Here is a 25,963-nt window from a genome sequence, read left to right as displayed (position 1 = left end):
TAATACCTACACTATCACTCAAGCCTGGGCAAGTTAATGATAATTCAATAATTGAGTAAAGTTAATTTAATAGTAAACATTTTAAGAAGTTTACAGTTAATTGTTATCCTATTTATTTTTTTTGAAATTCTGTTTATTTTTGATTATTATTTTTATTATTTTTTTTTAATGTGGTTTAAAATAATAAAAAGTAAATGTTCATGCTATATGCATCATTAATAATAATTGTATTATATTTATTATTTAATAATTTATAAATTAACGTAACTTGAATTTGATTAAAAGTGACTCTTTATGTAGGTATTTATTAAGTTTTTATCTATACAAATCAGTTAGTTTAAAATTGAGTTAATAAAAACTTTTAACTTTATTTTTTAATGTCTCATTTATGCCCAGGCTTGCCATCCCTATGCCTACAACTAAAAAATCATAATATTTTCCTTGGTAGATACCTTATTATTTTGTTTAGTGTTTCATGATATAAATATTGAAGATTTTCATACATTTATAGCAAAGATGATGTACCTGTTTTAATTAATTAAACATTACACATTTATATACCAATGAATACAATTTCTACATTATTTCTTTTCGAAAACGTTATTTGAAAAATAACAATATTTTCTTATATTTTGTTTATTAATTATTAGGTAAAATTAGCCATTAGGGCACTAGGTAAACAATTTACAAAGGAATTTAAAGTAGTGGTGGGTACCAAAGTTAAAATATTTCTCTGCAGCACCAGAAATTGATGCTAATTTACGCCACTGCTTCACACAATAATTTACCTACCTTTAAAGTATATTTTATAATTTTTGTTGTACGTATGTGGTGTGTTGTTATTTACTGAAAACGTTATTCATACCAGAATAATATTGTTCTAAAGTGTTTAGTTTTTTTTTGAAATAATTAAAATGTGTAAGTATATTTCATGATATTATTACGAATAAAGTAATTTATATAATATTATAATCTATTTACGTAAAATCTAGTTTTAAAATCGTTGGATATAAAAGTAGAACATTTTATAGATTTTTAACCACAAAATAATTATTAAATTTTAAATTTATGTATCTACGAGTCAAAATATTTCATAATATGTGCACAGACACACTATTGATAATTTACTACGCATGCAAAAATGAGCAGTGACCGCAAGGAACGAAAGAATTGCCTAAACAGAACTCCTTAAAAATGATACGTTTGTAGGTGCCTTAATTAAGAATAATTTTTTAATTCGACTTTCCAAATATAAATTCTGTCATGACAAAAATAAATATAACCAAATAAACAGTCTAATGAAACATTTCAATTTCAAAATACCGAAACTAAAAAATAAAAATTTGTTAGAAAACACGGTAAAAAAGTATAAAAATAATACGCTATAATATTATAATATAGGTTTCTACTCAAAAAAATAAATCTTAGACATTTTTAGAATGTTATGAATTTTCATACTTTTTGATAATATGAAAATTAAAACAAAACAAATTAATTTTTGGAGAATAATGAGAATCGCCTCCTCGGGTCTACTGGATAATGCTGAATGGTTCTAAAAAATATTACATGCTGGTAATTAACTAATTAGTAGGGCTGAGGACTTCTAGTATTATAAACCTAAAAATATGTATGCACTTATGCACTAAAAAGACAACAAATATGCACTGAAAATATACTCGAAAAAAATATATAATACGATTTTTGTTCCTTAAATTTTACAATATGAAAACAAATAGGTATATAAAAAGATAGTTTAATTATTTACTTTATAAAAACTTGAATATTTACCAATTAGCACTACCTGTTACATGTGTAATGTGTTACAGTGTTATCGGTTGGATAATCAACCGATATGCAGCGATTAGTGTACCTATAGTACTATTTTTAAATATTCAATTTTCCAAATGAATACACAATATGCACTTACTTTGTCAATGACCAACATTTTATGTTTACAATTTTTCAAAATATTTTCTCATTTGTCCAAGCTGAATTTATTAAATCGAGAACAGGCAAAGTATTTTCTTATTTTTTCTAATATACTCTAATATGCAATTACAACAAAATATGCAAAATACAATTTTCAGTATAACTTACTGGTATTATGAAACATATTTATACATCACTCACATTGTTCTGTGACATTTCTAGACAAATATGAAAAGACTAGAAGTCCTCAGACCTACTAATCAGATAAGAGAAGACTAGGCATATTATTTTTATTCGAGCTTAGTTTACACTTCAATAATATTTACTTGAAAAAATTCAAGGTCTAGTTTTCAAAAGACATTTTGAATATTTTTTTTCTTCAGGCCGTGTTAATAATTGGCTTTAATTAATATTATCAAGTAAGAAATCTACAAAAATCAATATTTCAACTAGGATATATTATGATTTTATCATCACTTGCTATATAAATCATTTTAAGCCAATTACTAAATAATTATTGTTCATGAAATCAACATGAATCCAACCAAATCACTGTCTAGATGTTGACGAGCCGGACGTCTATGTTTCTTTTTGCACCAATTAGAGGACACCCTTTCGATATCCGAATTGTTTATTTTTTACCAAACAGTTATGGTAGTCGCGATAACCGATAAGTACCAAAAACTATTTGTAATTAACTTGAAGTCATGCTAACACAAGATTGGTTAAATTGCCACTATTATTCCATGAGCTGTTTAAAGTACACTTGTTCCTCGGCCAACCTACAGAATAAACAAACAATATTTTCGGAATAGTTTGCCAGTTCACGTTGGAAACGATTAATTTATGATATTTGTGTATCCTATCCCATTTTCACAGCTAATCTGAACAAATAGACATACCTTGTTTAATATTTGTAATGTTCACTAGTGTATTGATACAATGTACCTACCAGTAGTGTAAAGTACTAAAGTTGTATAGCAATATACAAATATAGGTACTAAGTAAACTTTTATCACACAAATTCTGTTAATCACAAAGGTAACTAAGTAACTATCTTACTTCACAGGTCTTAAACATAGGTTAAGATAATATTAATAAACATTGCGAGTATTGTAAAGCGTTCATTAAACTTAACTAAAATATGGTATTTTAGGTTGACCTTACCAAATTATAAAATATTACATAATATGTGGTAGGAAGTATACTTAAAAAGTATCTATAGGTATATCGTATATGTAACATATACACATCTTAAGCAAGCATAAAGACATAATATATAATTACTATACATCTAATTTTGCAAGATTTAAATTTTAAACCTATGCACTATTACAACTAAAAAACTTTCAAGAGCATTTAGATTTACTTATGTCTGAGAAAGAAAACAAAGACATTACTGTACACAGAATTTTAAATTCCATGGTAATTACAAAATCACTGTCATTTTTTTGGTAAAACAAATTGTATAATCATGATGTTCAATTTCAAACGACTATAACTTAAGTGTAAATTGAAAAAAAACACAATTAATTCTTTGGTTTAGACTCTTACGTTTATTTAAATATTTGCACATGAAACCTAAAAATATTTCTTAAAAATTATTTTAAGAATATTTAGAATAAATAAATTACAACATGTAACAAAAACAGAGATTGTTCATTTAAAAATGGCAAACAAATTAACAAATAGTAAGTCGGTTATTGATGTTTTAATTTATTAGCCGTCTCACTATTTGTTCAAATAGATGAAAATGTATTTTTACTGTTTCATAAAATGCAATTCCTTGTACGATTGGAATTAACACTATTAGACATAGTCAATACATTTTAATAGTTTATCAAAATATGTTTTTGGGTTTGATGTCAGCAGTTTTCTTTTTGAAATACGAGACTGATATAATTGCAAATTTCTTACAGCATTTTACTCGATCCAAGTTTTAAAATAAATAAACTGCTTAGATCCTTGTTAAATATTTTATACTTTAATTCAATTCTGGTATATCTTGATTTACTTAATTCAATCCCAGTTTAGTTTTTAAAAGCTGATTCCAAAACAGTTTATTGTTTGTTGATTTATAATATTATAAAATATAAACAAATGAGTTAAATTTAAAATGTATATGCACTCATTCATTAAAAACACAATTTTAACAGTTAAAAGAAAAATAAGATTATTTTTACTTTAAAATTCGGATTTTAACAGTTAAGTCATCATAAGTAATCATCCATGAAATAATGTTTTTTAACAAGGCATTAATGATTAAAATTTGAAAAATGGCAGTTTGGAAACAAATAACTTAAAATAAACACGTTGAATGAGACCTCTAATTTTTAAAACAATAATAACTATGAGTTAATTAATATTTGTTCATAATAATAAAATAAATTAAGAAAATGTAACAATTACATATTATGATACGTTTTGTCAATATTTATTTTATCAGTTCAAAATGTACAAAACCGTCCACTTATAATAGAATGGAATGTATAAAGTTATATTAAAATTTAAAGCCATTTCTATTACAGGTATGATGAACTGATCACCAAAGACTATCAAATTATAATTTGTATTTTACAGAAAAAAGTTTAATTGATGAACAAAGAATATGGCAACAGAATTGATTTTTAAAAGTGTTTACAGAATATATGGCATGTGTAACTAATAATAACCAAAACATTATGACAATAATAGTTCCGAATAACATATGTAGTATTCAGCATCATTTAAAATGTACTTAAAGCAATATTTAAATTTGTGTATGTTAACGTGATTTGAGTGTGTAACATATTTATTTGAAACGGGCGAGCAAGAAATGTTTAAAAATTATTCGTTTACAATAATTTGTTTGTATTAAATTTTTACTGACACAAACCTAAAACGTTAATTACATTATTTATGTTTATACAGAGGTATTGGGATTTGGTTTGCCCTCCCTGATTCATTAAGAGCAGTAGGAAAATATTATGTTATTTTGTTTACTAATGATATAATCACTAAAGCGTTTAATAAAACAATATGGTAAATATTATACTTATAAAAAAAACAAAAAAAAAACAGAATATTACTCGATTAAAGAAGAAATCATTTTTTGGGTAATTAAATGTTTGGAAATACTTAAGCAGGGTATGGGTTATCAAACAATAAATAGTTATCTATAATTTGTAATAATTCAGCAGGCTGAGGAATTCTTCCAGTTTCCAATTTCGACCAAACAGGAATATCTGTAAATTAATAAATCATTAACATATAATATTCCAGCAGGATAATATGTTTTACATGCTTACCATTAAAATACAACTCAAATGCACCAGTTGAAATAAGCATTCCTTCAAACATATTTGAACCAAAAAATACCACAAGACAAGCGTAGATTTTATTAGATGTACACCAGATCCACCAGTTTGGTTGCTGTTTGCCAATATATTCGAATAAGTTGATTCCAGATCCAATGGCAATAATAATCACCATTTTTGCTAGGCTCTAAAATAAAATAATAATTTTTTAATCAAAATTATTCTTGTTTTATAATTTATTGCAAATAAGTTTGGAAAAACTGCGCACCCTTGGAACGGTAAGGCCGCTGCGGTTGGACAGTAGATGGCAGCGTGCCAACGATGACCGAAATTGTACATGCGCAAACCGCGACGAGTTTTCGTCTTGATTTTTTCCAAACTTATTTGGAATAGAGTATATTAGAATATTGTAAAGATCTACATACCAATACTTTAGCTGCTAGTAAATGTGCCATAGAAGGGTCATAATTTGCTCCATCAATGTGAAGATGAGGGTATTTTTCACTAAGAATACTTGAGTATTGATCAAATGCTTTTTGATATCCGCAAGAGTAACTAATAAAAAATAAAAAATATATAATACAATAAGATGCTAAAAGAATATAGATACAAAAATATATTGTTGATGCTTTTATACGCTTTTATAGAGAGTTGGAGTTTTACAAATGATGTAAGAATGAAACAGTTTTGCAAAGGTGTATCAATTAAATGCAACGTACAGCAACAAAAACAAAAAGGCATATTGAATAATAGTGTGGAAAACCATAGGAAGTACCAACTTTTTAACTGTACATAAATTAAATACCTATCATGTAATTCAAGAGATAAACACTACAAGATAAGTGAACGCTCACGAAATAATGGCGGTTTTCCTATTATAGGTTGTTTTATTTAAACTCGTCTAAGTATGTTTTCAATCGACATCTCAAGCTTAGCACGACTAATAAACGTACTACGCCGTCAAACAATGTTATAAGTGTAAGCGTGCACAGCGTCCTGCGCAGTGCTCACACCATGGTTTTTAACGTGAGATGAAATGCCAAAGGGGTCCCTAACTCACGATAAAATAAAAATGGGAAAAAACACAATTCAAGGCCAAGGGAAAATCATTCGGCTCGGGTGAACGGCAAACGCCGAACGGTTGTCCGCACTCACCAGTACAGGAACTTGAGCGTCTGTTGGCCCTCGACGGGTCCTTTGCCGCCGAGGTGAACGCTCTTGGACGGATTTCCGGCGCCACCGTCGGACGACACGGACGTCGAACCGAACAGCGCGAAACAGCAGACGGCTACCGCGAACGCGGTACTGAAAGCGGCCATGGTGGAACACGGGACGGACAGTGGGACCACGGGACGTCGACCTGCTCACAAGCAATTAACGGGACGGGCGGCCGAGCGCGGAGGGGTATCGCCACTCCCGCGAGGTAGACGACTGAGAACGGGCGAGCGCGCGCGCGCCAGTCGGTTCGGCGTTTTCCGCGAGTCTGACCTGAGACGCCGCGAGTGTCGTTACTATTGTGCCGTTCGACGGGACCGCGGGAATGGAACGTACACTGTCCCGGTTACGTGACGAGATTTAATTATTATTGAACGACGCGATTCGGGATGGGCCAGAACGTCGAGTCCACGAGCGACGGTTGTAGAGCACACTGTTATTGAGTATTATGCAATAGCCAATAATAATAATTGAATATATTAAATAATAATAATAATCTTTCGGAACAACTTTATCGTGTGTCGGCGACGACTCTGTGATACCGACGGTAGACCGCCCACTCGTACCGACGCCTCGCCCAATGAAAGTGCGTCGTCATGCTACACAGATAGTGCACAAATACCCCTTGCGCTCGGTATATTGCCTACCAGGTTACTATACCTGTAAATTATCGCGGTAGAGTATCGGTATCTTATCATATCGTGGTAGTCGAGGTGGATTGATAAGTGATAACACTGTTGTTTACAAATAATAGAACCACCAACGTCTCCGCCGTCAAACGAAATTTACGATGATATTGGAGTATTTTATTGAACGATCGAAATATCGAATTGTTAATAATTACTATAGACACATTTAAATTTCTGGTCAGGTGGCACTGCTGGGAGCCTTCCTTCTCTTGTTATTTTTTTTTCTTATAATACTTACTTACTCTGTCACCACACTTACTCATTATACACTTATGTATAGATTGTAAATATACTTTATTTTTAATAAAAAAAAAAAAAAGACACATTTACTAGTATCAAGTTATAAAAGCGGGTAAGTGGATGTCGCTCTGCAGTACAGTAGGTTACAAATGGGTCGGTGTATAATGGATTATATTAAACTTGAATTCAAAGTTATATAATATCGTTGTATAAGAAAAAACGATTCTGAGCGGAGACGGTTTGTCAGTCTGGTTGAATATTAATTGTATAATATTATTACTTTTTATTCGTTTCTATGGTGTTACACAAAGCGTTATAAATTAAAATCCCATTTTTAGCGGTTTTTTGTAATTTGTCGGTGGGTTTTCACGTGGCATTAAAAACTATTAAGAAAATCGAATAATGACCTCTTCAAAGTACCACCTTGATCCAATTTGCTAAAATATAAGATACTATAAGTTTAAATCGAAGCACTCTTTCTGGTAGATATTTTGTATACAGGATAAAAATAAACGCCATTGTAAAACTAACATATTAGTCAACAAAATTTACAACTAACCATAACAACATTGTTGTCATGCAAGTACCAAAATATCGAAGTACCGCAGATCATAAATAATCTATGAAGTTAGAATATGGAATTATAAATGGTTCAATGGTTGAATTGTTTTTCAGTCAACTAGTTCACTCGTTTTTTGATTCGTTTTACTCCATAAACAAAGTTTTGTTATTATAAATTTAGCGATGTACATACAATTTACGGGATAGGTCCAACCATAGACTTATAAACTAATGGACAGCCCATTCCACTCCACCTTGCACTCAATGCATGGGAATCATATAAGAGAGAAAAGAGAGAAAGAACATAAAGGGGGTAATTATAGACGTATGAAACTAATACTGTATTTCCCCCATGTTCTCTTTTCTCTTTTACTCTATATCGTACCCTTGACCTCTCTCTCCAAGCGCTGTCCATTAGTTTATAGGTCTATGGGCCCAATAACTAATCATAGACTTATACACAAGAATTATCTTGTATATAAATATCAATCTATAATATGTTTACAAGTACTTTTTAAAAGCTTAGAATAACTAGATTTTTAGGTAGTCATATAATATTATAATAATAATAATAATAATCTCATGAGTATGAACTTAAAATCTTATTTCATAACTTTTTGACTTGAGTAGTTGGTTTAAAAGTGTTAGCTCACCAATTGGGTTTATCATGCAATTGTATTCTTTAAACCAGATGAAAAATTTTTATGTTATGTTGACTTTAGTATGGTTAATTAACTTGAATATAGTTTTTGGTCTAGACTTTTTTATACAATGATTCTAGTTTTGAGTATAAACACCAATATTTGGTTTCACAAAGATGAATAGTTTATATCAAAAATATATGATCTAACGAGTATACCTAGTATACAATAAACAGTAAACACAAATAAATTAACATAAAAATCAACATTACCTAATTATTTTTAATAATATGTTTAATTACAATATATTGATAGTAATTTCATATGTAGTTTCTACAATGCAGAATTTAGTACTTAAATGTAAACCAGTCAAAACGGCTTTGTTTAAATTTTATGGTATGTATGGTATGTAATTTTTCAAATATGAACAGGTACAAAAATTTAATGTTTGAGAAAATACAAATAACTTTTCTTTAACACATTACATATAAAAAATATATTTCAATGTATAAACTTAAATTGAATATTTAAAATACAGATATTTTATGAAATTAAAATAGTTTTTTCCCATGTTTTTTCAAAACCCTTGGTAAATGGAATGACTAAACTTTGTAAATCTGTTATTATAGAACTCTCCCAATTGCCATAGGTAGCTTGATGTGTCCAATTCATGGAACCTTGAATTAACCATGTAGAGTCAACAATAGCAAATTTATGATGCATATAACTAGATTTAAAGTCTTTCTGGTATTTTAGTTTAATACCAAAGTTCTTAAGGTTTTGAATTTCTTTTGATTCAAATAAAATACAATTACAAACTACAATCCTAACCAATACTCCTCGTTTGTGGGCAGCAATAATCTCATTTGCAATGGGCTTATTAGATATGGCAAACATACAAATATCCATTGATTTTCTTGCTTTTTGTAAACACAAAATAATTTCTCTAGTTTTAGAGCTTGAACAATTCGGAGATAAACATTCTACATCAAATGAGTATAGACAGTTGCAAGATCTTTTGTCAATAGGTTCATAGAACAGTACTTTGATACAGTTCTTAGTTCTTTTCCTTCCATACTGTAGCCATATTAATGTTAATGAAGAACTAATGCATGATACACATATCCAGTTGATCAATGTATTTGAGAAAACACTAAAAAAAAAAATTAAATAAATACTTATAGTAATAATATTCCAATCACAGATTAATAAATTTATAACTCTATCTCATAATATAAGAGTAATCTCAGGGGGCGACTGATTTTTATCTTACAAACAGTGCACACGTCAATGAATAATTTTTTGTCAATTTTTGGCATTACCTTTCATTTCTGAAGATTGGTCACAACCAAAAAATTGCTCTACCGTGTAAATCATAACAAAATTCAAGCTAGGAAGGCAGCTATTGGAATACTAAGTGAAGCTCTCCATTACACAGCACTCGATTCACGTGAGCCACACACATTGCCACCACCATGCACAAATTTAAACCCATCATACCTAATTCCTTCAGTTTTGTCTGGTGAAACAGCAATTTTTTTAAATTGAAAAAAGTTTATCTAATTTAATATCATTGTCAATGCCTAGGCGTTCTTAAGTTATTTGATGACGAATATAAATAACGACTGTCCTATCGGGCGGTATTGTGTGGGCCTACTGTTACAATTCAGGACATTTCTAGGAAATATTGACTGAAAATGATAACAGATTAGACACACTTACAAGTCAATTTATGTCATCACATTAAATTGCCTATATTAATATAATATTAGCTGATATTAACTTATATTAAGTGATGTTTTAAAGTTGTTTGAACCTAAATGTAACATTGATTGCATTGATCATTAAATATATTTTAACCTATTTAGTATTTATTAATACTTTTAGAACAATAATTCTGAATTTATTAATCGAAGTTTAAAATCAAAAATGCCAAATATACTACAACAATTAGATCTTTTGATTGACTGCAATTTTATTCTGAATAAAAAAAAAATGCAATTTGTAATTATCAAAGGGATAATGAAGAATTAATTTTATTCCACAAATTTGATCACGATTATGATATAACTGCTCATTTGCCTGAATTAGATATTTTGTGATCAATGTTGTTAAATATACTGGAGGATCTATAGAAAAAAAAATTAAAAAGAACAATGATATATGTAGTGAACCATATCTAACTGACAAATCTATTGGTAATGACTAAAGAGTCTTGCTGTTAAAATTTAAAACAAGAGGGAAATTAACTAACATAATATAATAAAATGAATTCTATGATATACATAAAATCTAGGTATAAATCTAGTTTAGCAGCTCCTCGAATTTTCGACTTTTTTTGTTGAAACATATGTAATTCGACGAGTTTAGAACGATGGTGCAAAATTAAATTTGTGGAAATGATTAGTTTTGAAGTTATGGACTTCCGAATTTCGCTATTTTCGGTGTTTTACTCACGCGCGCAACGCTCTATTTTAACGCTCTTAATAACAAATTTTTAAATTATTTTATTTTATGTTAACTGCGTAATCACTGCCCATATTCTACGACATAACTTACCCTGTAACTTACTTAAGGTGGTGTTGCATAGCAAGTCGGGGGATATTTTCAATTTGCGGAGCGTAGCGACAAGTGCCGCTAGCTGTGTAATCACTGCCCACATTATAAGAGTTAAAATAGTGATTTAATGAAAATATATTCTTAATCTAACAATATTATAAAATAATTTGTAACCATAATATTTTTTTTATTTTTAGTAATTAATTCTAATTTTTAATTCTAATTCTAATTTAATTTAATTTTTAATTATTTTTTAATTATTTAACACTAGACATCTTAAACCACTTAACGACATGGACCGAAAGTTAATCGTACTTTAACTTCACCTTTATGATTATAAACTGAATAGAACGAAAAAGTAATGGAAAAATAAAAATATACATAGAGTATATTTTACATAGACTCGGTGCAACAAAAATGCATTTTTTTACGCGCTTATGCGTATTAACGTAAAATCAAGAACTTCACAAATTTATAACTTCAAAACTAATCATTTCCGAAAATTTATTTTTGCACCATCGTTGTAAACTCGTCGAATTACTTATGTTTCAAAAAAAAAAGTCGAAAATTCGAGGAGCCGCTAAACTAGATTTGTTCCAAAATCTATTTGACAACAGAATACACGTTAAGATTTAACCCAAATAGTATACTTAAAATACATAACATAATATATTTGATAATAAAACCTATAACCTTGAATGAAATAAGTTTAGATAACCACCTATGTGTTCAAATCTAATGAAACGAGTCTACAGTGGCTCTATTCATTGTGCAAGATCTGGTAAATTACTCTATTTACAACGTGACTTAAACGGTTTAAACCCACGGATAATTGTTTTTCTATTAGTTAGTATATCAACTCAAACAAGTAAGAAAGCAAGTATCAGTGGATTTAAAACCATTTCAATATCACTATATTATTATTATAAACACAGAAATTAAAAATGTTCTAATTTTATCTTTTAAAAATGAATTAATTTGATGTTATATAAAACAAATTAATATAATATGAGTGTTATAATCATAATTTAATTGTAGCTACCCCATCATGAGAAACAAATCTAGAGATGTGTAGAACCGTCAGAAGAAGACATCACTTTTAGAACACGGTCTCAGCAGACTGGTTTAGGAATGTCAAAAACTGAAAAGAAGAAAAAAAAAGCGAATTAGTTAATTTTCTAAGATTTAAAATATAACAATAACGTCGTAAATATTTACAATGCCAGTGAGGCTTTAGCAGCAACGCCAATAGACGGTAAACACACCACGAATCACGAATACAATTCTGAATTCTTTATTTTAAACGACAATTGTTAAATCGTAACACACGCAAATAAATAATATTCATATAAATTATTATCTACGCCGGTCGCGGAAACGGTAAGAAACGGTTGATATCACTGGGAAAATAAAAACCGCGGATATCCGTGATAGAAACGAAGGAAAACAAATGCCGTTCGATCATGGAATAAACAGCTGTACGTACATAGACGCGCTATGACGTGCTATACCACTACGGCGGTATGAACACATCACGTCATTATCATTTATCATCGGCCGCCACATTTCAATTTATTTGAATTACAAAATTATGTTTGTTTTGTATATAACTAGCCAGTAGCCGTCTCGCCCATTTGTTATTATTATGGTCATTTAAGAATATAAATGTTACATAGGCACTATATAAGTATTTAAAGTTTAAGTTTTGACAAAATTAAGAAAATATTAAAATTATTTTGTTGTTGAAAATGTATAAAAAGTTCAATTTGTATAGGTACCTAAGGAATGAAAATTTAAAAGGTTTTTCAAAAATGTTTCATTGTGTAACCAAAGAAAAAGGTCTATCTATGTAACAATTTCACAATTTTGCGCCTTTAGTAGATATACGAGAAATTACTGTATAATGTTAATAATGTTTTTTTTAATCCATAACCATTAGATTTTAATTTCTCGTAGACATCACGTCATATTATACAGTTGTACAGTATAAATGTATAATACGTCATATTTTCTATATATTTATGTATTTTATATGCAAATATGCCATTGACCATGGTTATATACTTAGTAATAATTATGTTTGTAATCATCACAATTTAAGATAATAATATTATCTTATATTATAATATTGTTCCAAGACCAAGTAAATGTAGTATTTTGTAAGTTATAAGTTATAACATTATAAATATCAATGTATTGTTTTATTTTTATTTTTGCGTCTGACTGTCTCATGACCCTAACATTGTTCAATAATGATGATGTTTACACAATTTTTTTTAATTATCATCGTTTTGTGTTTGATGTTTCTGATGCTGTTGGCAATAATATATATCTTGACACAACTTTGTAGTTTATATAATATTAAACCATTTTTAAAATACTTAGTTAATTTGTAATTTCTATTTTCTAGGAGTTGACAATTAGGTGACTTAAATTATGATAAAGTGACAAAAATGGCAATGTTGAAAGATCAAAAAATAAAGACGTAAAACAAGAAAAAATAAATAAAAATCACGCCCACGTGGCATGTAAAAGTATACAAAAATGTGTTCCCGAAATTAGCTTTTCACACCTCATGGATCATTCCTCTCACAAAAACAATAATATATAATTTTCAATACAGATAATCGACAATTGTATTGATTCGGCCTCCCAAGCACATGTAGTATTTTTTTTTTAACATGAACTTTTTATAGAACCAGACATAATAACTATATCTTGTTTTTCATTACAGTAGTATATAAATAACATGACAAATAAACAAAAATGTGATAATCCAATTTTAATAAATTAAATACTGTGTTAAACAATAATATTATATATTGCATGCTTAAAATTTTAAATTTAAAGAAGAAATAATTAACAACAATATAGAGTTGGTTGTGGGCAGTAAAGAAAATATCTATTGATTTGGTTTTGTAAAAATAAATATACAAGCACTTTTTCTTTAATTTACTCTGATATTATAAAAATAATTTCAATTAATATTCTAAATTTTCAACAAAATTTTTTTTTATATATATTCACTTAACATAGTAAAAAAAAATATATATATAATATTAATAATAATAATAATAATAATAATGATAATGTGTTAAACGCGTGTTCCTGAGGGTTCATAATTAATACTATTCATTCGAGTTGCCCTCACAATATTTAACACTAATACCCTACAAAACACTTTAGGATCTGAATTAAACAAATTTATGACACATCAATCATACAACAGTTCAAATTATAAACAAAAAAAAAAATTATAATAATAATAATAACTAGTATTTAAAAACTCACAGTATAACACATGAATGGAAAAAAAAAATTAAACAAAATTGATAATAATTATAAAAAAAAACTAATTTGAAAGATGAATTATTTATTTATTGTCTGATCAAACTGATTGGCTAGGACGTTTATGAGAATACTATAACGAAATAATAACGTGAAAAGAAAATATGTTTAGCTGTGATCAATGTTTGTCCCTGTAAAATAAATATAAACATTTTCATAAGTACTTATCAAATAAACAAATAGTTGAATTTATAATGAAGCACTACCTAATCATATGATCTAGCATGTTGGATATCCTCTGTTCTGATAATGATGGTAATAATTTGTGTATCATTTCCCTGAGAAACTGATCACTTATGCCTGGGCTTGCACGTTCAGCCAACTCGAAAGAGTTTTTCAACTCTTCAATAGCATCAATCTTATAGGATACATCGTTTTTGTACCGATATCTCTTTTGTAACTGAAAGTCAAATTAAATTAAAATATGTACACACAAAAGACAGGATTAAAGTAAGAAATATGAACAATTGTTAGGTTAGGTAAAGAAATGGTTTTGTATGCATATTTTAAGCAGGGTCAGTACTTCACTCTGCATAATGCAATTTACACGGATACCATCAATGGGCAAGCAATATGTCGTATCTCAAAAAAATGGATTCTGTGATTTATACATGAAAAAGAGGGGAAAAATAACACATGATATGATAATAATATTAATAAAAATATCCAAGCAGATTAAATACTTAGTTGTAATTTTGACGTAACTTATTATAACGTAAATTACATGTTATCTAGTGTTCACATTTTACTTTCTTGAGATACGATGTATTAGTCACACATCGACAATATACTGGTAACTTACCTCAGATATCAAAGGAAATATTAAAAGGGAAAGACACGGTGACCAGCATGAGTTGTTATGGTTCTGGCTAGTCTTGGGATGGACAGGTTGTTTCTTATTATCTGTATGTTCTGACATGCGAGTAACACTGCGTTTTGTTTCAATCTCTTTGGAATTTGAATTGCGTTTATCTGAATTTTTGGATCCATGAATATGACTGACAATCAACTAATTTCATAAAAAATCCAAAATTACGTGTTAAATTAATCATTTGCTGTAAAGAGAGTACCCAAAAAGTTTAAATTGTGAAATTATTAATAACAAATAATTATTAAACTTTGTTGGGTATTTGCAACAATTAATTTAATTGAAAAGTAAACAGTGCAAAAGAATTCTATTAATTACATTTGATTCAACGACATTGGATTTGTTACTGGATGACTTTTTAGATGGTTGTAATGATCCATTCTGTTGAGTTTTCTTAGACAGCAATTGAGATGGTGAAGCAGAACTTGATTCAGGAGTGGAGTTTAATAAGGGCTTTAAAGAATTGGGTCCTCTAACAGTCATGATCCAGGGTTCATCTAAATCACTGTCATTTTTACCAGAATCTTCCCTAAAATAAAAATAAAAATTATAAAACGGAAGAGAAATGTATTAAAATAATATAATCAAAGATATTATTTATATAGCGAGAAATAAAACCATTAGCAATATTAAAAATATTTTTCATAATTACACATCTGAATTTTCTGACTCTGTCTCGCTCTCTTCATTACGTTGAGATTTCCATTTTTTGTAACGATCAATAAGATCTACCAAGTATGAACTTTTTTTAGCTTTTCTGATAAATGGGAATTTCAAAAGTTCTTTAGCAGTTGGTCTCTAGAACACAAAAAATTATTTTGTATAAAAAATATAATACTGAAAAAAAATTATAGCAGTAATCAATGTGCTTACATTTTCAGGATCTTTATTTAAACAAGCCTCCACAAATTCTTTAAATTGTTTAGTATAGTTTCCTGTCAATTGAGGAGGATTATTTTTTGGAATCAAAAATAATACTCTCATTGGATGTAGCTCGGAATTGGGTGGTTCACCTTTGGCCAACTCTATAGCTGTTATTCCTAATGACCAAATATCCGCCTATATAATCAATATAATTTTTAATCTTTCATCTCGAACACTTTTAAAAAACTAATGAACCTTTGAATCATAAGCAGATTGTTTAATAACTTCAGGTGCCATCCAAAATGGTGTACCAACAAATGTATTCCGTTTACTAGTTGTATTTGTCAATTGACCGGCAACACCAAAATCGGCTAATTTTACATCACCAATTTCACTTAACAGAACATTTGCCGCTGTAAAACAGAATAATAGATAATAAAAAAATTATATTTTTTTAATAATGTTAATAGTTACCTTTAATATCCCTGTGTAATTTCCGTTCACAATGTAAATAATCAAGACCTTTTAAAACTTCTCTAAGTATAATAGCGATATGCATTTCTTCAAAATTACCAGCTTTCATTAAATCAAGAGCTGACCCACCACCAAGATATTCCATGATAATCCATAGCTTAGTGCCCTAAAGTAAAGTAACAAATACATTTGAGTTATTACTATTTAACAATTTTTACTATTGGATGGTGTTTAAACTTACTTTTAAATAGGAACCAAAATATTTGGTGACAAATGGACTGTCACATTGAGATAATACCATAATTTCTTGTTGGATGTCTTCAATTTCATCTTCAGCCTCTTCCAGATCAATTATTTTAATGGCCACAATTTGTTGTGTCCGGTTGTCAATTCCTTTGAAAACTTCACCAAATGAGCCTTTACCAATACGTTCTTGCTTGGTAAATATGAGCTCCGGATCAACTTTCTGTAAGTAAAACATTAAATAACATTTGTAAAAAGTTTTATGTCATAAGGTAAAATAATGTGTATAGTGTATACAATTGATGATAACAGCCAAATAATAATATTAGGTAGTACTTAAAAAAATTGAGTTGAATTTAGAGATCAGCCATTGAAGTTGCTGTTATATTTTCAAGTTTTTAAACCTTACATTTCTTTGTTGTATTTTAAAAGTGTCTTAACACCAGCCGGAATAACAACTTACAGATACCAATATAAATATATTTAAAATGTTGTTAGTGTAATTTGTCTTAAATTGCATTATAGTTTTATAAAATAATTATTTACCTGATAAATAGTAAATACTATTAAACTATACATCAAAATGCTGGCTAATCGTGATTAATGATAGGTATTGATAATATATGTATAATACAGGGTATAATACCTAATAGATAAGTAATTAATTACATTTAATAGGCCATTTAATATTTATACATTCAATATTTGAAAAATTAAGAATGAATAAAATAATCAATACTTAATCATTAAAAACTAAATACTACGACTGAAAGTTATAATGATGTGTACTGTTATTACATTGTGTACCTTATTGAACATGTACATTTTTATAATATTTAAAAAGGTTAATTTATTTTTTAATGCTTGATTAATATTAACTGTGTAAGATCTATTTGTAAGGATAGAAAATAAATAGATATACTTTTATTATACTATTATTATAATTTCACATTTTAAATTCTAAAATATCAATGAAAATGAATAATATGCTTGTCGAGAACCTATAAATAAATAATTACAACAGACATAACTTCAGAAGTTTTCATAAAATACATTTATTAGAAATGCCATTCTGTTTTGAAAATGTTAAAACTTTATTTTTATATGTTTTAATACCTAATTTAAGTCTTCTGAATAATAAGAAACCAAGTTGGAATTTTTTAAACATTTTGTAATAAATTGAATTAGTATATGTAATATATACACTACTAACACTATTTTATAGGGATTAGGTAGCTAAGTAAATAAAATGGTTGAAGCCAAAGATTTTGAAATAATAATTTTTTTTACATAAATTATTGAAAAATTGATTGAATAGTTTTTTATACTGTCAGTTATAACTTGTTTGGCCTTTTAAGGATAGGGATAAAAATACTTAAGCAAAAGTACCTATACAAAAGGAAAATCGATAAGTTTTATTAATATTGTATCAATAAGAAAACACTAAAATAAACCTATAAATGACCTTGGTAGGTACACTCCCATTACCCTTATGGCCTTAGCAATCATTCAATGTGTTGATGTTTCATTACCATCTAAAAAATCAATAATAAATACCTACTAATTTATGTAACAAATATTGATATAAACGCCCACTTTTTTTTAGAAAAAGATATAGTTATACTGACAGAACAAATAAAACTGTAATTAATATTATTAGAAAAATTGTAAAATTATTTGCCCGTCTGAACTGGAATTCAATAAGTTTTAAATATTTATCATTTATTGTCATTAATTGCATAAGATTAGACTAAAATTGTATAACTCAACTTTGAGGTAGATGTTTGATTATGTAATGTAAATATTATGTTATAACATAACAGGTATATTATATACAATACAGCGCATAAAACTGATATTGATTTAAACATAAAGGTAGATAAAAACACAGAATGTTTACCTATTGTTTATTTCTTTGTTAATTATTTTATAATTATGCAAGAACTTATCTACATTAAACCCATTATCTATCCAAATAAAATATGCAAAATAAGATAACATTTTTAATTCTTGATTATGTACCGACAAAAAAATATAACAATGCGTTAAGTAAGTGCCTTAGGTAGATACCTACATGATAATTTAAATTTGTATATTTCATGTAAAACAACACGTTGACAATGAGAGCTTTACAAATTATAGTGATGTTGTTTTGTAATAGATAGAATTTTTAACGTTAAAATGTTTCTGTTGTTATTTGTTTGCGTACCTATTTATTAGTTGCAAGCTATACAAGCAAACGCCAACCAGAAGACAAATTGATAGTAATATGAAATCAATGAATAATATAATAATACCTATGAATAATCTCGAACATTCTGAAATAGGTAATATTGTAACTTGATAAAGAAGTGCCTATATCTAGGTACCTAATAACTAATAGGGTATGATTTAAGGGCGATACAGCCCAAGTGAATACGACGGGTACACGCAAACCTAACGATATTATAACATTGAGTATTGTTTGAACGCGAGAGTACCACCAGACTGTGGCGGATGAGAGCGCGTCAAGTCGGGCGAAGCAGACAAATGGTACACCCGTGCACGTATTAATATAGACGGCGCACGGAACACTCACTTCGTTGAAAGCCATATCGTTGGTCATCTATGCGGGTCCTGTGCGTGTAATCAGCGACCGGACGGTTATTGTGGCGCGCCCCGACAGCGGCTAGCGTACCGCGATGATGGCCTGGTAGTGGACACCGTGGTCGTCGTTGTGTGGTTGTCCAATTGCCACCTGCGACTCGGCCACATTATTCGAGGCAAAACGGACCCGCGGCGGCGGCGGCGACTGCTCTCGGCTGTCCGCTGTCTTGGTGACGAGCGCGTCGCATTTGTCGCGCTCGGTGCGCCGTCTCACCGCGGCGGCAGGTTTCGCCCGCGACGCGACCGCTCTCCGCCGACACGCACGTCTACCGCGTACGGGAAATATCGAACGACAATGATATTGGTAACGATCACAATTTTTCCGATATCGTATAGGTAGGTTCGACACGACGACAGACCGATGGCAAAAAGGACGCGTGTACAACAACTACAGGTGTCGTATTAAACTGTCGTGTACCGCACTGTGTAACAATAGTTAATGCGACGACTGATCGCTGTTCGGGTTTTATTTGATTTGATTTTTTAATTTTTTCACCTCACTTTTTGATAGTGACGATTATAATAATAATAATAATAATAATAATAATAATAATTTGTTACCGTACGTACACAGTCTGTTGTTGTTGTGTACATGACAGCGGCGGCGGCGGCGGCAATTAATACCTACATTCCAAACCTCACCGGAATGCAAAGAGGTTGTATGATACTCAGCGGCGGGTGAGGAGAGAGCCCGTCGACTGTCGCGTTCGGCGTTAACCGGCCTACGACGATATTACACCTGTCGCCGTACACCGCCACACGGCACACTCGGCAGGTCGGAGAGGCGCGAACGGGCACACACACACACACACCGGGACGGACACGTACCGACACGCACACACGCGCACACAATATGCGCCATCATATTATTATTATTATTATTAATTATTATTACGGTAGAACCTCAATTTATTGTCCGGCGAACGCGGCAGACCGGAACTGCGCACATTTATTAATCCATTTGTTTAATTTGTCCAAATTCCCGGAACACGATATAGGATAGCACTTATGAAGTTATCGGACGAAATATAAAATATTGTATATAGGAACCTATAGAAAAAAAAAAAAAGTTCCATTGATTATACATACCTGATACCTGGTACTATGTATAATCGATGCTAGTACCTACCTATACGACTATAACTTTTATTCTGTGCTATAACGCAAATCCTAGAGACGGAGAATTTACTTTAAAAAAATATCGGTACATTTTTACCAGTAAAATGGTAAAAATGGTGAAGTAGGTATAGAATCGAAGGTTAAACAATAAAAAATCTTAAAGCTATAATTTTTATTATTAAAGATACGATTGTTATTTCTGCTGTTGTGCCTATATTGGGTAGGTACTTGATAAATATTATATAGTTCTTTCCAATAATAACAATAAATAACTAACAATGGATCTATTGTTCTGTATCAGTAAATAATATTATGAATATTTAATTATTCATAGTACAATTAATAAATAATTAAAATTAAACTATCAAAATTAACAGCAATACAGCATATTTTTTTATGTTTTACTGGTTAATTTACCAGTAAAAAAAAAAAAATCAATGAAATTTACGGTAAATTATTTTATAGGTAAAAATTTACCTGTTAAATTTACAGCATTCACATCTCCATCAAATTCGTTATTTGGGATCCCCTCCCGCGATTAATGTGTACCGTGAATAATATATTATTATTTATTATCTATTGTTCAAACATTGTTTTCAATTTAAGTCGATAGGTAGTGTATTATAGGGACTACTACTCGAAAATTAGTTAAAAACTAATTTCTGAGTTTATCGCTGATAGCTAATTAAATTAATTCGTTATATAACTTGACCTTTTTGGAACACCTCATTATAATATAATATGTACCTATTCGCGCAATTAATTAAAATTTTTTATTTTTTTTTAATTTGTTATCGGAAATAATTCAAAACTGATAGAATATTATAATATAAAACCGGCCTTATTAACCTTTCTTGGTCATCGTATTCACTCATTGACTATCAGTGGCAGATTAAGTTGTTGTGGACTCCTATAGGCACTTACAATTTCTGGGCCCATAGAAAATTATTATTTACTTACGTCTTTAATTTTACTATACCTACTCAATAATTAAAATCAACAGTTTTTATAATGAACGACTAATTTTAGTAAATAAAACAATGTTTATTAAATTATTCCACTAAAACTCTTATATTCATTTCCCTACAGAAAAAATTAATTAATATTTTTAATTGTTCTACTAATTAAAAATATAATTGTTAACAACTATAAAAAAGAAATAACTTAAAGTAAATTGTAATGCTTAATTTAAAATTTTATAACTTCAAATATTTACAGGGGTCGATGAAAGCTTGAAACGTACGACGGTAAAGTTTGTCACCGCCTGATAAATGATAATATACAATAGGTATATATCTATGAATTAATATATTATCAAGTATTTATAATTCGACAAAATCCAAAAAACTTTTTTACTGCACACGATATACAATATGATTTTCATATTGACTTTTGTTCTCAAATTAAATGTATAGTTAAAAAAAAAAATTCATTAAAAACGGTTTTCTGTTTTCATGGGGCCCCCATAGGCGTGTCTACTGTGGCAGCCTATGGTTCCTGGACTGCCCCTGTAATTTCCGAAGGGTTCCGATCAACCGACTTTAAGTCAAATATGATACAACTTTTATTTAAACAGAAAACATTATCTTTTATAGTTTTATGCATTGTTATATTTACTATTTAGTATTTACTTATAAAGATATGTTAGGCACAATAAATTAAGTAGTAGGTACCTATCTTTATTTTGTTAATAATATGTATTGTCGATTTCAAAATAACCTATACTATAAAGACTTAAAGCAGACGACGTTGCGGTTTGCACTTCACACCTACTATTGGATATTATTGTTGTATTATTTTTGATTTGGAGCTAGGTAGTTGATGGTGTAATCTATGGCTGTAGATGAATAATATTTCTGGAGTTAAATTTTAACTTTAAAGGTATACCTACTGAAAATACTGTAGATTATTAATTGTAAATAGATAACACATTTTTTTTTAAAAATTATATACATATTTCATTTGGAAAGAGGGGGGGGGACATTAAAATCCTGAAAAATGTCAAGTATATCCAATATACTTGACATTTTTCGGCTTAATAAACGTCGGTCATTATATTTAGGCTTCTCCTGTGGATGAAGACTATGGTCACACTTCCGGGGCCCTAAGGTGGGTGCCAACATCGCCTAATGGGTAATCCGGCACTGTCGAGGTATATAGTCATATACTAGATCAGTGGTTTTCAAACTTTTATTAAACACGGCACACCGTGCTTCACAAAAAATTTTCACGGCACAGTGACTTTTTTTTTGCACTAAATAATTAGATGAAAAAAATTGTTTTGAATTATAATTATATAAGTACATTTAATTAGAAACGTGTGCTTGATGTGCCAATATTTATTCAATAATTATATTTTTATAATTTTATTCTTGGACGAATAGTTGAATTTTTCGGAAGACCGCGGCACACTTTGTGAATGCTTGCGGCACCCAGTTTGAAAACCACTGCGATAGATACTATAGAAAAACCTCCAATAATCCGGACGACACTAACTCGATCTGAAATCGTCCGGACTATTGCAGAGGTTCTAAACCGTATATTTCCGTCAACGAAAAAATATATTATATTATTACTATAAAAATAATCGTCGATCGAACTCGGTCTTTATCATTTCGTGTCGGAATTCCGCCCAAAGCCATTAATAATCCGTTTGCGTTTGTTTATATGGGGTCAATTTTTTCCGTAACGAAACATTCGGCCGCCGCACGGGCACGGCTCGGCAATAACGGACAGTAATAAATAATGACAATAATAGGTTTATAAAACTCGCGTTTTTATCCACCGACATCAAATCATATTACGTACTCGAAAAGTCGTATAAATTATTATTGTCTGTTAATTGACGGTTATTTTTTCGCCGCCGCAATAATGGCTCTTACGACCGTATATTTTATACGTTGGCGTAGATTTTAATTAATGGTCGCGCTGCAATCGAAAAGCGTACCTAATAAATAATTTTATACATTACAATATTATAAACCTACGTATTCGTATATGACGCGTACAGCTACAATATCAATATGCAATAATGTTTAGAAATTTATTTTATTATTTTACAATGCGTCAAGTTCGTTATGTCACTTAATATGTTACGATTATATCGTGCCGCGACATAATACTATTATATACCATTTTCTACGACACAAAATATATAATAATATAATATTAATATTTCAGTATAGGTATTTGACATTTTGACATTATATTAAAATATATACCACTCTGGTTAAGGCGGATACACGAAAACCATCGAAAAAAATAAATACAGTTTCGTATATCACATAGATTTTTTTTAGAAATATAATAATATTATAGTTTAAGTGTAACAGATACCTATATTAATATGAAATTAATTTATTATAATTTATTGTAATATGTAAATAATAACTAACTGAAAATAGGTAATACAGTTAATCAATAAGAAGTATTTAAAATAACAACTATAGGTACTATTAGATTTCATTTTACGTTTAAAATAGTTTATGCAATAATGTCTACTAAAAAAAATGTTAAACTATTTTTATACTAAAAAATAAAAATAGTAGGTATTACTAGCTAACGTGATCGGAGACGTGTTCCCATGACCCTCCGAGTTTAGGACGTGACTCGTCACTCGTGTAGTCGTGCAGTAAATGTGCAACGAAAGGTGTAGAGAGTAGAAATCATCTAAACAAAAATGTAAGCTGTTGGCATAACGTTCTGCCGAACATGACTGAAAAATACTAACGCTTTTAATACAAAATATCATGTACACAGCACCCAACTTAGTTATATTGTAAGTATTTTTCAGTATACCTTATAAGCCACAAGGCACAACAATTTAGAAAGGTACTACATTTCTTGATTTTGAGTATAATATAATATTTATTTATATAAATTACCAAATAACACAATAGAACCTACGCATGAGAATGGTACCAATGGGCAATGGGCATAGGTATTTCAGAGTAATAACAGTGAATTCCCAGATATTTCAGATATTCCTGTTTATTAACTTTACCTAATATAATAAACAAAATCAAGAATGTACAACTATAGAACTGCGTGGTTTAGCTTGGGCGGGGAGCATAACAAGTAGTTGATAGAAAACCAATTGGTGGGTAAATTATATCATAATAATATGATTTAATTAAAATGTTCAAGGTTTCCACTCCGTAGAATCGTATATTCTGTATTAATGCTTGCAATGATGTTTATTATTCAGTTAATCATCGATCTAAATTTAAAGACACCCACTGTACCAGCACGTGTACCAGAATTGTTTGTTTGTATTCGGGCGGCCGGGGAAAGCGTGTTCTGGGGGTTGTGACTACCCCTCGCTCATTTAAACACACCGTACAGTTGGAAAATTTACATATTGACTATTGAAGAAATAATAATAACATTTTTTTATTCATAAATGAAATATAATACGTGAGTGACTATTTGAAATAAGCGTTCTGATAAGAAAGTCCTAAGCATCAATATAGTAACTAACGATATACATTGAATTTCATCTTAAAGTGAATAAAAGATATCTACTAAACTGCAAAGTGACCTCATCGTTATATGGTGAGATCTCATTTGAACAAATTGTATAAGAACACGAACCGGACCATATTTTGTGAGCCAGATTGCACCAGTTTATAAATTATTTTAACAGTATTTTACTATTTTATATTAATTCCCACAAACTGGACTGATAAACAGTGTTGGCATGCTATTTTTTTGTATACAATTTCCTATTTCCAAGTCTTGTGTTCTTATAGTCAAAATGTATTCTGTAAAAGTTTTGTACTGTCTATCATAATTATGATTATTGTGAAACTTAGCTATAACTTAGCTACTTCATCACCACCTCGTCTATAAAAGTGGAAAAAAAATTGGCTAATGTGTGAAAAATAAAAACTGTGGTTAACTACCCTGTGGTGCACCCTTCCCTTTATGTTTATTATTTGATCAAAACGTATTCCACTAATTTGATCCAAACGGATTATGTTTTAAATGTTTGATAATTATCAATTAGTCCAAACATCCCCCGTAATATCTAGGTACACCTTGGTTTTAAACAATAACTATTGGGTTATAGAGTTTTTTATGTACACACTAATTTTAATTAAGCGGGATTTAAATAACGTACTTAAAACTTTGTTACAAAAATAATATATCGTTTTAATTTTGTTTATGAACTGCTCTTTAGATATAAATGATAGATATTACAATAATTTTACAATGAAATATTTTTAAATTATAGGTAGTTTATTTTTATTGATTACCAATTATTAAAAT

General features: G+C 29.5%; 3 protein-coding genes across 3 annotated transcripts; all 3 read right to left on the bottom strand.

The window, feature by feature from the left end:
• Positions 1-3,462: 3,462 nt before the first annotated feature.
• On the bottom strand, positions 3,463-6,969 carry LOC132933547 (thioredoxin reductase-like selenoprotein T homolog CG3887). Its single transcript, XM_060999819.1, has 4 exons — positions 6,381-6,969; positions 5,651-5,780; positions 5,217-5,412; positions 3,463-5,153 (listed from the first exon to the last, which is right to left on the bottom strand). The coding sequence occupies exons 1-4, from the start codon at positions 6,542-6,544 to the stop codon at positions 5,047-5,049; spliced, it is 597 nt and encodes a 198-aa protein (XP_060855802.1). The 5' UTR covers positions 6,545-6,969; the 3' UTR covers positions 3,463-5,046.
• Positions 6,970-8,833: 1,864 nt separating this feature from the next.
• LOC132933546 (mitochondrial cardiolipin hydrolase-like) lies at positions 8,834-12,533 on the bottom strand. Its single transcript, XM_060999818.1, has 3 exons — positions 12,349-12,533; positions 12,173-12,271; positions 8,834-9,724 (listed from the first exon to the last, which is right to left on the bottom strand). Exons 2-3 carry the CDS (start codon positions 12,178-12,180, stop codon positions 9,115-9,117), a joined length of 618 nt encoding a protein of 205 aa, XP_060855801.1. The 5' UTR covers positions 12,181-12,271; positions 12,349-12,533; the 3' UTR covers positions 8,834-9,114.
• A 1,477-nt stretch (positions 12,534-14,010) lies between these two features.
• Positions 14,011-20,231, bottom strand: LOC132933545 (serine/threonine-protein kinase 26). The gene is made up of 10 exons (XM_060999817.1): positions 19,506-20,231; positions 16,926-17,150; positions 16,685-16,850; positions 16,466-16,623; positions 16,220-16,405; positions 15,999-16,144; positions 15,665-15,875; positions 15,281-15,487; positions 14,685-14,878; positions 14,011-14,609 (listed from the first exon to the last, which is right to left on the bottom strand). Exons 1-10 carry the CDS (start codon positions 19,530-19,532, stop codon positions 14,597-14,599), a joined length of 1,533 nt encoding a protein of 510 aa, XP_060855800.1. The 5' UTR covers positions 19,533-20,231; the 3' UTR covers positions 14,011-14,596.
• Positions 20,232-25,963: the final 5,732 nt, after the last annotated feature.

This window comes from Metopolophium dirhodum, chromosome 1 (assembly GCF_019925205.1).
Source record: "Metopolophium dirhodum isolate CAU chromosome 1, ASM1992520v1, whole genome shotgun sequence".
NCBI lineage: Eukaryota > Metazoa > Arthropoda > Insecta > Hemiptera > Aphididae > Metopolophium > Metopolophium dirhodum.
The sequence above is the reverse complement of the archived record's forward strand: the minus strand, read 5'-3'. Positions and strand labels throughout refer to the sequence as shown.